Source organism: Grampus griseus (genome assembly GCF_964374135.1).
Source record: "Grampus griseus genome assembly, chromosome: 10".
Classification (NCBI taxonomy): domain Eukaryota; kingdom Metazoa; phylum Chordata; class Mammalia; order Artiodactyla; family Delphinidae; genus Grampus; species Grampus griseus.
Genome location: NC_139004.1, coordinates 99,204,589 through 99,218,710, shown reverse-complemented (window position 1 = coordinate 99,218,710; position 14,122 = coordinate 99,204,589). Strand labels below are relative to the sequence as shown.

At 39.2% G+C, this 14,122-nt stretch overlaps 1 protein-coding gene across 4 annotated transcripts in view; it reads right to left on the bottom strand.

Annotated features, from left to right (window-relative positions):
• The window catches only part of PPARG (peroxisome proliferator activated receptor gamma), a 128,948-nt gene that overhangs the window by 62,132 nt on the left and 52,694 nt on the right, over positions 1-14,122 (bottom strand). The window contains exon 1 of one of the 4 annotated variants that reach the window (XM_082664124.1): positions 7,416-7,549. The exons of the other annotated variants lie outside the window; for them this stretch is intronic. Coding sequence (XP_082520250.1) covers positions 7,416-7,497 — 82 coding nt within the window. The 5' untranslated portion in view covers positions 7,498-7,549. Of the gene's footprint in view, positions 1-7,415; positions 7,550-14,122 lie in introns of those variants that run through there. 4 annotated transcript variants of the gene reach the window in all.

The window sequence follows — 14,122 nt, the reverse complement described above, 5'->3', positions numbered from 1 at the left end:
ACCAAGATGAAAGATGTTTGATAACAGAAGAAAGTACAGAGAAAATAAGTGCTCTAAAAACATCGAGGAGACAGAGACTCACACATTCTGAAATAATTGGGGATATCGATTCGGTAGAGACGGGTTTTGAATTATGAGGGCCCAGTGGAGTGATTGGGATTTGGATTATTACTGATAGAGATATTCCAAGGAAAAGATACTTGTCTCCTTCATCCAGCATGGCCCTTCTCTGACCTGAGTTTATTTAAGCAATAATAACAAAATGAATATAACACCAAAGAGGATTAGATTTCATATAGGACAGACACTTGCAAATTGGATTGGTTTCTCCTGGTCAGTTGTTTGTACCTTGTAATTGGCTAGAGGTGTGTTGTATCAACAGCAAAGAGATTTCTTCATAAATGGGAAAAATTTCTATGTGAACCTGGCCATATTTAGGTCAAATTCACACCTTTGGATCTTTTTAGCATCATACTTTAATCAACTAAGCAAACTTGCCCGGTCTACATAACAGGTTTTTAATTTTTTGGGGGGCAGTGCGGCATGTGGGATCTTAGTTCCCCGATCAGGGACTGAACCTGGGCCCTCAGCAGTAAGAACGCAGAGTCCTAACCACTGGGACGCCAGGCAATTACCAATAGGTCTTTAATTTTTAAAACTAAACTAAAGGCAGGGTTTTAGGTAAAGTGTAAGACAATAGTAAAATAATATCCAATCATCTTACATTAAAAATATTTAATTGCTAACGCAAAGCAAAAAAAAAAAAAGAATAATGGATATTTTGCATTCTCCAAAAAAGTAAGGGGAGCCATCGTGTTCATATGTCTGGAACATGTGAAGGATACCAGAACTTCTGCTCTGTTACTAAGTTCTGTCACTGGCTCTTTGCCAAAACAAGAAGTTGAACCTTGGTTTCTTTCTTCTAGAACTATGATTAATAATAAGTATCTTTCAGATAATATCTAAATATTATGAAAAAAATTCTAAGGAAAAGATTGGAAGAGAGTAAGAAGTAACTATGACCTAATTAACTATGGAAATAGAAAACTTTTGATAGTATGGATAATGAAAATCTGTATTATCCCAAAGTGTAACTTCTGTTTTAGAGGTGAGAAGACAAAACTAACATTTGTTGGATACTGATTACATACCAGACACTGCTCTAAGTGCTTTATATACTGGATATTAGTTACTTAACCAAGTAAGGTTCTGCTAGCAAATAAGCCTCTTGAGGTTCAAATGAATACTGAAGTATCAAAAGGTAGGCAGACTTGAAAGGAAGCCAGGCATCTGGATAATTCACAAACTTATAACATTCAAATTAATATTCAACTAATGATATTCAAACCAATGGAGGGCCATGGTGCAAATAACTCTAAATAACAGGTAATTCAAAATATATTTGTACCTGGTTTTTAGCATATACTTAATGCTTATATGAACATCAGTTTTAGCATATTATTCAGTGTACACTACACTTTTGTTTTTATACACTAAACAGATTCCAGGGCCTGAACTCAGGAGAAGTACAGCAAGGGATCAGCATGGTCTTAATAAGTCAGCAAGAACTTATTAGTTACCTATCACGTGTTAGATACTGGTGGAATATAGGAGAGAATAAAACTTGGATCCTATCCTCAGTGACTATATAATTTGGCTTAGGTAACATATAAAACAGAAAACAATATCAGGCGGTCTCCAATTAAGACCTAAATACTGTGATACAGACCAAAAATGATAGAGGATTTAATTCTTTCATTTAACAAGTATTATTGAGCCCCTCTATTCACCGAGCATGTTCTAGGCAGTTGGGATGTACCAGTGGGTGAGCAAACTAGACAAAGATCTCTGTCCTCATGGCGTTAATGTGCTAGTGAGATAAAACGGACGATAAACAATAAATATGGGCTTCCCTGGTGGTACGGTGGTTAAGAATCCGCCTGCCAGTGCAGGGGACACAGGTTTGAGCCCTGGTCCGGGAGGATTGCCGCGGAGCAACTAAGCACGCACACCACAACTACTGAGCCTGCGCTCTAGAGCCTGGGAGCCACAAGTACTGAGCCCACGTGCCACAACTACTGAAGCCCCTGCGCCTACAGCCTGTGCTCCGCAACAGGAGAAGCCAGCGCAGTAAGTCTGCGCACCGCAACGGAAGAGTAGCCCCCGCTCGCCGCAACTAGAGAAAGCCCGCGTGCAGCAACGAAGACCCAACACAGCCAAAAATAAATAAGTAAATAAATTAAAAAAAAAACAATAAAAACGATGAACAAATAAATTATATGGCAGGCTAGAAGTTGAGGACTGCTTAGAAATAAGCAAACGTAGAGCAGGGGGGAGCGGAAGGGCAGTGGGGAGGACAGATAATTCAACAGGGGGTCAAGGCAGTTCTCACTCGAAGGTGAGAGCTGGGCAGTGATTAGAAGCAGCTGAGAGTCAGCCAAGATGTCAGAGGAAGAGGGTTCCCAGAAGATGCAAGAACTCGAGTGAAAGCACTAAGGCAGGAGCAAGTGTGAAACATGGGAGGAATGGCAAGGAGGCCAGTGTGTCTGGAGAGAGGGGAGGGGTGGACGCTGACGGCGTGGGGTGCAGGGCTTACGTGTCAGGAGAAGGGGAGTCACTGCAGGGTTGTGAGCAGAGGGACAGACCTGACTTCCATTTTAACGTGATCCCTCTGGATGCTGGGTTGAGACTAGGTTGTTGGGGGCAGAGGCAGGAAAACCTGTCAAGAGACTGGGATAGCCCTCCAGGCAAGGGACAGTGGGTAGCCTGTATCAGATGCTGGCAGTGGAGTGGGGAGAAGACACATATTCCTGCAGGGGGAGGGAGAGCGATGAACGGTAAGGTATTCAGAGGGCAGACATTACTTGAACCTGACCTTGAAGGACAGAGAGAATTGGAACAGGAGGAGGAATTAGGAGAGGCCTTCCAGGACATGTTAGTTTTGGAGGCAAGAGTGAGTGTGGCTTGTTCTTGGGACAATGATGTTAGTCTAATAAGAGCATGGCAGGCCAGTCTCTGGGGTGTGGAGGGAAATAAGGTACATGAGGTGGAAGCAGAATACAAAGAGCTCTGAATGCCAGTGTTGACACTGGCGCCTTGTATATATTGCAGGTGCTCAACACGTATTAGAAAACGGGTAAGAAAGACAGGCTTTTAGGACCACTTATCTGGCAGATTGGATTGGCTGGCTGAGAGTTTCTCTTTTAGCTCAGCTAGAAGGCCATACAGAAATCCTGGCATGAGGTAATGAGGCATAATTTACATGTAGGTAATTGACAGTTGGCTGTTTTAAATCTTTCTAATGCAAACGATTCGCCACTTGTGGGAACCTCAATCTTGTGTTGGCAATCCCTTACTCAAAAAAAAAAATTACGTGGGTCTCAAAAACTGTGTTCTCAAGCAGCCACGTGATCTTAATTCCCAGGTTATAAAAGTTGAATAGCAGTTGCTATCAAATACATGTGCAATGTCTGTGTCTCTAAATTAGTTACAGGTGCAAAATTGTCTACCAAAAACGTGAATCTCGTAGAGCTTTATAGAAACTAACTCCCACTCAGACGAGTCTGATTCATTTTCTACCACATATTTTCACAAATACTCAACAGTGGTAGGTGGACACGAGGCATTTTCTGGACAACTTTCTAATGCCGAATTCAGGGTATCCGAAGGAAGCTAAGATAATAGGCACTTTGTGTCTGTTCTGTTGCTTGAATATAACTAAGAAATCTACTTTGGTCCGATTTCCTCTGACACGAAGAATACATACCTTACTAAGAGCTACGATGATTTCAGAATTTCCTCCAGCTCATCTCATTCAAGGTGTAAGTGAGAATGCTGACAAAGGTCATAATCTACGACGACCTCCGTCAGAGGTATAAAAACTGTTCTTCACTTAACGACCCCTGTTTTACACCGCAATTAACAGTTTATATGGATAATTGCCGTCGGGTAGCAATTCATCATACGGAGGACACGATCATCTAAGGCAATTTTCATTGTCAGAAGAAAACATAATCATCGCTCTCATTTAGGCACAAAGAATGACTTAACTTTTGGATATTCAATCTTTTCATGGATAAATGTTAATAAAAGTGGGAGGTAATTCCCCCGTTTAAAAACATCAGACGTGATGCTTTCTCTACGTCTGATCATTTCCTCACCAAAACATTCACGGGAGCTCATGCAGAGGCCTCGTCTCACTCAAAACTGCCACTTGCTTTGATTCCTAAGGAATCCTGCTGATTTCCCCACCATGTTCCTTAAAATGCTTTGCATTTAGGATATTATATGTCTTCCATTCTATCCACAAGTGATTAATACTACAAGGCCAGGCCAATAAACTCTATACAGGCTGTCCGGTGTGCTTTCGCAACTACTGTGTCATTTAATCCTCACAATAGCCCTGTGTTTTCTGTTAATATATGTGCAAACAGAGGGTAGAGAGGATAAGTGACTTGCTTAAATTCACACAGAAAGTATGTGGCCAAGACAAGTTCAGGAGTTACATTCCCTGATACTACATGGGTCCCCTCAAACTTCTGGAAAGGTAAAGACTTGGGTCAATTATCTAAACGCTTCCAAGTACACAGCTGCCTGGAGTCACACAGCCACAGTTTGTCTCCCTCAATAGAAATGGCGGCCAATCAATCACTCACTCCTCTCTCAGGAGAGACTCTCATTTCAAAGAATCATCTATTGCAGCATTTGTCATGTCTCTAAGGCACACTTCCATTGCTCAACCAGCTCCAAAGGACAAGCGTGTCATCATCTTTCAATGCTCTGGTGCAACAATTTAAAATTAGAGAATTCACACAGGACTGAGTCTGGCACTAAAAGTGCGAGGCATATTCAGCTTAAGTTTATGGAGCTTCCCTTCAATCTTGCCAATTTCTCTAGTGGAAATGGTTTCAGAGCCAGCATGGGGTTACTTGGGGTTCCTTGAAAAGCTCATGATGAAAACAGAAAGGGAAATAAGATAAAGAGAGTCACAGTGATAATGAAGCCCAGGAAAACGTATAGAAGTCCCCTTTGGGCACAGTGGCTACACACAGTGGAGTTTTTAGTTTCATGAATGGGACCAATATGGCTGGACATCTGGATCATTCACACTCAACGAGCCACTCTGTCTTCAGTAGCAGCACTCAGCTCCTTGCAACATCCCTATTCCCCTTTGCCTGTGATACAGATGAATTCCTGTATTGAGGCCAAGTACCTAATCTCTGCAGTGTTTCACCTCTGCTGGCCTCAATTAGCTAACGATGACCAGATTCCCAATTTGTTTTCAAGTTTGTTTTGGCAACGGTGGAGTATTCAGTGGTCACCTACAAAATATAGACGCTTACAATCACAGGTCTTTGGCCTTAAGGAACTCATATTTTTAACAGAAAAACATTTACGAATAAGGAGTAATCAGAGACCATATAACGCAATAGTTAAATGATTGGCACAATATATAATTTCTTAACTGCTAATAATTCTATTCTGTACCATGTTAATGAAGAAGAAAAGTACTGGGTTATTCTTTTGAAGGGGATTTGAGAGTCAAACAAATTAAACCCAGGGAAAATTCAAGGCATAAAAATAAAGAGATTAGCACAGGATGAAAACTAACTTGAAACCCATAACTATCCCTTACCATAAACAGTACTTGCCCCAGTTAACCTAAAACATTTGTTGTACTGCATTCTGGACATATCCTTTTCAAACAGACAAAACTATCAAATTTTGACTCAAGAATTATTTTACAGTATAGCTAGGACATTCTGCCCTGATGCAGCATAAACGAAAAACCGGAGAAAGACAGCAATACTTCTTATGGCTTATAGAAAAACAGAGTAACAGACTTTTATATAATATAATGAAACTAAACTCCTGTTTAAGAGACTCAGATGATAGAAACATACATTGAGTCCAGTCATCATAAGAAAACGAAATGGTATTTCATGAAATATTTTCTCTTAATTTTTAAAAAGCTTGATGCTTTAAAAATTTGTGATCAATATGTTCAAAGTTCAGGCTTCCAGAAAAACTGAAAATCAAAATGTAAAGCCATCCATTTCAACAATTAAGCAACTTAATTTTAATGCTTTAGCACCTGTATTGTAAAACGTGAATCAGACTAGTTAACACAACCTATTTTTATGTGGCATCTGTGAGAAGACAATGCCCAGAAATACATACAAAACAGTACAAAACAGAATCAGCTGTGCTAATACGCTCCAGTAGAAGGAGCTACAGAAATAAGAACTTACATCTTGCAACGGCCAAGAAAGGAATACTGAAAATGAAGTATCGGAATCTTTCATAACCGAACAAAAGTAATAATCATTTACTTAGCATACGATAGGCATTAGGGGCCTCATTTTCTTTATGTGTACAATGCAACACTTAGACCTTCTCAAGGTCCCCACACGATTCTACAAAGCCTTAGGCACTATGCTTCACACCCTAAGAAATATAAAGAAAAATACAACTTGGTCCTACACTCAGGAACCTTACAATTCTTTGGGACAGATAAAACGTACATGCAAGTATCTAGATTTCAAAGTAGAGCAGAAACGTGCAAAGAGTACTTTAAGATGAATAAATGCTGTGAGAGGGATAAACACTGCTATGAGAGACAGGTAACACAGAAGGCTACAAGCAGGAAAGTGACTCTTCAGGTATTCTCAAAAGACCTTAGGTATTTGGGAGAAACATATATAAACCCAGGAAATAAAAATAAATAGGTGGATGGACCTAGAGACTGTCATACAGAGTGAAGTAAGTCAGCAAGAGAAAAACAAATATCGCATAGTAGCGCATATATGTGGAGCCTAGAAAAATCGTACAGATGAACCTGTCTGCAAGGCAGAAATAGAGACACAGACACAGAGAACAAACGTATGGACACCAAGGTGGGAAAGGGGAGGGTGGGATGAATTGGGAGATTGGGATTGACATATATACACTACTACGTATAAAATAACTAATGAGAACCTGTTGTATAGCATAGGGGACTCTACTCAGTGCTCTGTGGTGACCTAAATGGGAAGGAAATCCAAAAAAGAGGGGATATATGTATCCATATAGCTGGTTCACTGTACAGCAGAAACTAACATAACATTGTAAAACAACTATACCCCAATTTAAAAAAATGAATAGGATTTTTAAAAATATAAATATACCTTTAATGCTTAAAATTCAGGGCACAGGAGTCATGCACAGAGATAAAATAAGGATTAATTTAGGTTTTCTAAGACATTCTAAATATGTTTATAAGTGAACACAGTAGTAGCACACGAAGCATCAAAATACTGAACTATACACATCATTGTATTAGAACAAACATAACTTGGAAAACAAACTACAAGAACAATTTCACCCTTCCATGATGCCCGAAGTATCCCAACAGCCGTATCTGGAATTCACTTTACCTTGTGAAGTGCTTGCAGACAGTGTGTCAGCGAAGGAATCACTCTCTGGGTCAATAAGAGAATCTCCCAGAGTTTCACCCATCACAGCATGGAAGAGGAGTTTGCTGTGATTCACACTGATATTTGTCTATTTCTTGCAAAAGTCCAATCCGTTAAAAGAAAAAGATTTGTGGTAGTAGAACTTGTGAACGCACCAATGAGTCAAGACATCAGTTTCCAAATATTTGGGGGAGGTGGGAATAAACTCACAAAGGACCAGGCCTGAATTGGCTGGCACCCTCCTGTTGGAGACCAGCTGTGACAGAATGTTGTGTCATAATCTTGTTCACTGCTTTGGCAAGACTTTGTACATTACAAGGAAAACATTGCCACACCGTCTCGCCAGTGACCCTCATGTTCCGTGTCTTGTGAGGGGCGCAAGCGAGCAGCAGTACAGTATTTAGAACTCTTGGAGCGAAGAGATTTTTCAATATTCAATTGCTTCTTAAATGGAAAGCTTTACATCTCTGGGTTATGAAATAAACTTACTTGGACAAAGCTTTTTTTCTGTCTGCCAATCCCTGGTTGAATCTATAATCACATTATCTGATATCTGAAGAAAACATCTGAATTCAAGAATGTGATCATATTTTAAAATTTGCTATCAGCTACTAAAATGTTCTAAGGTATTTATTCTACTACTTGGTAAAGTATGTAAAAAATGATGCTGAAAGCTATCCAAATTCCATAAAATTAAAGAGTTAAGAGACTGGAGGCAGGTCCAGCTATGGCTTAGATTTTGTATATCAGGTTCTGCTTTTTGAAAACTTAATTATTAAGTTTATCCATCAATAGCAAATACATCAGCTGATGTCTGAACATCGGTTAATGCTGAAACAATAAATTCCCTACCATAATGAAAAAAGTGGAGTTCTCCCTGAGAGGAATAATGCATTACCAGAAAAAAAAAAAAAAAGAAGCGGACTTACACTGATAGGTTGGCGAGGAATTGTGGTCAGTTTTGTAATCAGGAAAAAGCTGGCTTCTTGCTCAAGGCCTTTGCCCTTTTTGGCAAAGAGAAACACTAGCTGTGCCAAACCTCAATGTGGGAGCAGGCCTCCTCCTGTCACATAAGTGGCCTCATAGAACTGCAGTGACTTATGGATTTAAAAAGATGCCCCACATAGGGCAGTATATCAGATGGCAACAAATCTCTGAACACACTCATCCCAATATTCCCCAAGTGGAAGAAATACATATCTGATTCATCTGCATTGAGTAACTAGTCATCCTGCAAGGATGTCAGTCATGGAGCAACAGCTCAGTGGGAAGAACACTTAACTGGGTCTCCACAGTGCAGAATAAAGTGTAGAGTTGGGCAATTACATAGTGTATAAACCTTTAAAAACCAAAACACCTTTATTAAGGTAATTCAAGTTAAAGCAAGGTTCTTTTTTTTTAACATCTTTATTGGAGTATAATTGCTTTACATTGTTGTGTTAGTTGCTGCTGTATAACAAAGTGAATCAGCTATATATATATATATATATATGTATATCCCCATATCCCCTCCCTCTTGCGTCTCCCTCCCACCCTCCCTATCCCACCCTTCTAGGTGGTCTCAAAGCACCAAGCTGATCTCCCTGTGCTATGCAGCTGCTTCCCACTAGTAAAGCAAGTTTCTTGACAGTCCAAATGACTGGGGGAATTATAGTTGCGTAGAACTAGTTTTTTCTATATTCACTTTGAATTCTCCATAAAGGAGTTTCTCTTTTCCTCTCAATGGGAAATTTCGCACAATGACATATTTAAAGGTGTGTTAATCCAAGATTCTTGGTTGAATTTATGATAGATAAAAATAAATGATTGAAGTCAAGAACACTTTCCCTCTTGTTAATAAAACAGAACAAAATTTTAAGCCCCATTCTGCCTACAGATACTCCTACTCAATGTTCCAAGATGTGTTTGAGTCTGAAAGGCAAATTTCAGCTTTATTCCTATTAAGTGGCAGTATCTCACCCAATTCCCTATCATCACCTCATTCTTGCCTTCTGATTCCAAAGTCTCTCTAATTTTATTTATTTATTTATTTATTTATTTTTTGCGGTACGTGGGCCTCCCACCGCTGTGGCCTCTCCTGCTGCGGAGCACAGGCTCCGGAAGCACAAGCTCAGCGGCCATGGCTCACGGGCCCAGCTGCTCCGCGGCATGTGGGATCTTCCCAGACCGGGGCATGAACCCGTGTCCCCTGCATCGGCAGGTGGACTCTCAACCACTGCGCCACCAGGGAAGTCCCTCTCTAATTTTAAAAAAATGAACAAGTTTATTAAAATGTTCTTAAGATTATGATAGATTATAAGAATGATAAAGTTTGCAGAATGATAGCCATTTTTGAGTGAGAGAAGCCCTTTGTTGTCTAAGGCTCTATTAATACGATGAGAAAATAAGGCCCCTAAATGACAAGTAAATTCTCCAGGTGGAACAGCTAGGGAGGGGCACAACCGGAACTTGAATCTAACTCTCAGGCCAGTTTACTATTGGCCTTCACCAACTCCCACTCTTACAAGTGTCTAAATCACCGCTTTTAATAAATCAGGTGCAACAGGGATAGAGTATAGGGTGACTTCAGGGGAAAATATGTTAACTCTTTCAAGGAACATCAATGAGTAACTGTATTATTCACTTTTCAGTATCTATGGCTATGGAGGGGGTGTGGGGAGTTTCTCAATGCCCTTCTTTCTCTCATTCCCACATTTCCTCAATGACCATGTAGCTCATTCATGCCACATAATTCTACCTGAGGATCGTCTGAGTTTTGTTTCTGAGGCTGACAGTATCACCTAGTTCTCGAGTTCTGTAGTATTCATTCTTTCCAGCGATCATCAAACGGACTAATTTCTGGATTCTTCACCTACTGTTACTTCTATTCTTTTTTTTTTTTTTTCTTCTCAGACACCATTCAACTTGGCCTATGTCCTGTGTCACTAGAACTTGTAAGCCTCTAATAGTTCTGACAGCGTGCTTCAGCTATTCAAACATAAAATTATTTTTAACAGCTAATTATTCCACAGCACCTGAACCTAATACTACCGACTCTTACAGCACCACCATCTGTCAACCCTTCTCCCCTAGACGATATTACTTGAAAGCAAAAACCTGACCTATTCACTGTTTTCCATTCATTTATTTATTCAACAAATATTTATTGGCAATATATCACACTAAATTGGCAGGCGTGGAGCTAGGTGCTGGCTTGATGAACAAGATGGATGTGTTCTTATATGGTGGAGTTTAAAAACTCAGTAGACAAAAATTACAGTTTTAATAGAGCCTGGCACATAGCAGGAGCAATAAGTTTTGCTTAAACTCTTGACAACATATCAAGCAATATAGAAAGTACCCCAAGTTACTAACAAAATACTTACATAATATAGATTGTTTAATCATATTTGTTATGTTAGTGATCATGTTCTGTCCTATCACGCTGTAGCACTGGGTCACTTAAGAAACAACTTGCTCACAAATTAAAATGGACAAAAATAAACTGAGCCAATCTCATTTGTATCTAATTACACAGCTGTTTTGTGCTTAGATATTGAAAAGGCATTACATTTTATTTTACAGCTATGCACTCATGCATCCCTCAGATGTTCATGAAGTACCTACTAAGTGCCAGGTATTATTCTAGGCATAGGAGATAACACGTTCATAAGCCAAGGTTCCCATCCTCAGTGAGTTCACATTTAACGATATTTATCAAAATTATCCAAATATACCTAAAAGAGTGATAGTTTAGCTTACTTAACATTGAAGGCCAATTAGCATGTGCTGATATCATAAATAATATATTTACTTACCGTTACCATCAGACAACACAGTATGTGATCACCAGAAAATTTATGAGAGTTTCGACATGCACGTGAATTTCTTTATCTTCAAGGTCTTGAGATTCCCCCAGTATCTTATTCTTTATAATATCAAAATTTGAAGGATATTATAATAAGATGCATAAAAGAGCATGCCGGTGAATGGGACTGTTACGTAAGGTCTTGGAGCTTCAGACCATGTCTAGGTGTTCTGTACACCAACTGGTTATCAGCACTTTGCATTGATACCTCTAGAGGTACTGAAGGGTACCTCTATATAGAAGTCTATTGCCTTCCATCCTATGGGGAACCCTCTTTGAAGCATAGTCCTTGGTAATTTTCCAGAGTCAGGAGGAGTGGGAGAAGGCCACCTTCCTTATGCAATTGCACAAAATCTAACCCAGCTTCCTCTATTGAGGAATATTGGGTTCTGTGCCATGTAGAGGTGAGAAGAAGATCGTCTCCCCTTGGACTTTGATGACATAGCGGTATGGATGTGATTGTGGGTACAGTACACACCATCAGCAGGAGGAAGAATGGGGATAATCAGGAATGATGATATAAGGGGAGGATGAAAAGCTTAATGCTATCCTAGTTTATGACATTTAAAAAAATGGACAATTTGGTATCTGAGAAGGCTACTCTTCAGTATTTGGTCTTCAGTATTATTTATGAAACTGTCTTTGACCAAAAGAATCTGAATATTACTCAGCCAAAATACTCCCAAAATTTTAGTACATTTAGAGAAGGCAACTAGAGTAATAACAGCTATAAATGATTCCATGACAAAAAGAGAATGTCTAAAAATGTATAATTAACAAAATCATGGTATTACAGCTATATGAAGTTTTATAAAAAGTATTATTCAGTGTTTAGAATGATTTACATCAAATATTCCCATACAATAGAGTATTTTTCATGTCACATTACTCTCGAAAACTAATTAAAACCTTGCTCTTTTTTTATCGAGGTAACATTAGTTGATAACATTATATAAGTTTCACGTGTACAGCACTATGTTTCCACTTCTGTATACACTATAGCATGCTCACCGCCAAAAGTCTAGTTTTCTCTCTGTCACCATACAATTGACCCCCTTTACCCATTTTGCCCTCCCCTCAACCTCCTTTTCCCTCTGGTAACCACCAATCTGTTCTCTGAATCTATGCAAAACCCTGTTTTGGGGGGCTATAAGTTAAATTTAGATTAAATTTCATTAATGAAATTTCATTCTCTAGATCGAATCTGAATTTTAAAAACTGCTTTAATTGCTTTCTTTTCCTTTTCTGTAAAACAAGCTATGTTAGTACGAGTTAGAATGGTGCATATAGTATTCTTTTCTTTTGCTATAGCCCCATTTAAAAACTTGCTTCATTTCATGCTACAAGCGCTATGACCACTCACCTTAGGTCCTAAAAGGTCAGGAGCTCCCTCCCTAATACCTGTGAGCATCCCTCAGGCCTTGCACAGTGTCCCTAGTTGGCATAAAGCGTGTGTTTATTGCTTTTGTTGCTGATGAGAACGATGAGAGGACAGCTGCCTGACACATCTGTCTCACACGGATCGTTCAAGGAGTTCAGACACCTCAGGAACTGACAACACCTTCAATTTTCTTCTTGTTCTGAAAAGACTGACATTTCCCGATGGTCCTCCAAAGAAAGCCACATAACGGCCAACAACCAGAACGGCTACTGAAAAGCTCACTTCCCCCTGCCCAGGACTGCTGTCTTTTCCTAGTGCAACTAAAGTTGGCTCAGAACCCCACCTTCTACTGGGGGGTGCATAAATTCAAGGTTTCTCCATAGTCACAGGGAACACAACGTGGGAGAAATGATGTTCCCGTGGGACACATCCTGAATCCTAATATGTAAATTCTACCACAGACAAACAATCCTGTAACCTAACATGTAAAGAACAAACAATCCTGTATCCTAACATGTAAATTCTACCACAACCATCCCAGCAAGCCCAGGATTTCCACGGAAAGAGACAAAGGAAGGCCGCCATTGATCACACCTGGGTCATTTTTTTTTTTTGAAGGTACAATCCATTCTTCTTTAATCAAAAACTGTAATTTGGTCCAGAACTGCAAACAGTAACATATTTTCTCTACAGGATTAATATTTTAAGCTAATATACCATTTTGATTGAAAGAAAATTAACTTGAAATGATGTTAGCTTGTAGCCAATAACTCCAGCAGATGTGTATTTGGCATTTTAAAAGGTCTTCTTCACCCTGAAGCAATGTAATCTATGGAAAAACACACTGAAACTGGAGCCAGAAAACCTAGGTTTTAGGTTCTTATATGGGTTCAGACTTGTGTCAACTCTTTGGGTTCACACTTCTCATCTCTAGAATGAGAAAGTCTTTCTGCAAAACTGAATAATCCTTTAAGTCCTTTGGGTTCTAATGTGGAAATATTTACCACTATGCCTGTAATTCATTTATTTAAAGTGTAATGGAAATTCTGTATACTGTATTCTTATTCATGTTCTAATCCCAAGTTACTTCTTCCTTTTCATACCCGGTGGCTAATTAGGTACAGCACGAAAGGCACTTTTATCTGGAAACTTCCTTTTATTTTTTCCCCCTTCAAAAGTTAACTTGCTTGTAATACCTGAAAAAAAAAAAAACAAAAAAAAACAAAAAAACAACCCTAACCTGTCTAACCACTTTCTAGGGATCAACTAGACACTTTTCAAGTCATTATACCTTTGAACCAAAGACATACCACCTAAACTATGTTAACCTGTGTTTGCAATGTAATATTTGAAATTCTCCAGCAATTTGGTTTCTAAGCATAATAAAATACCATGGGTGATATTATCAAATGACCCATATCTAAGTTGTGGGAAATCCCA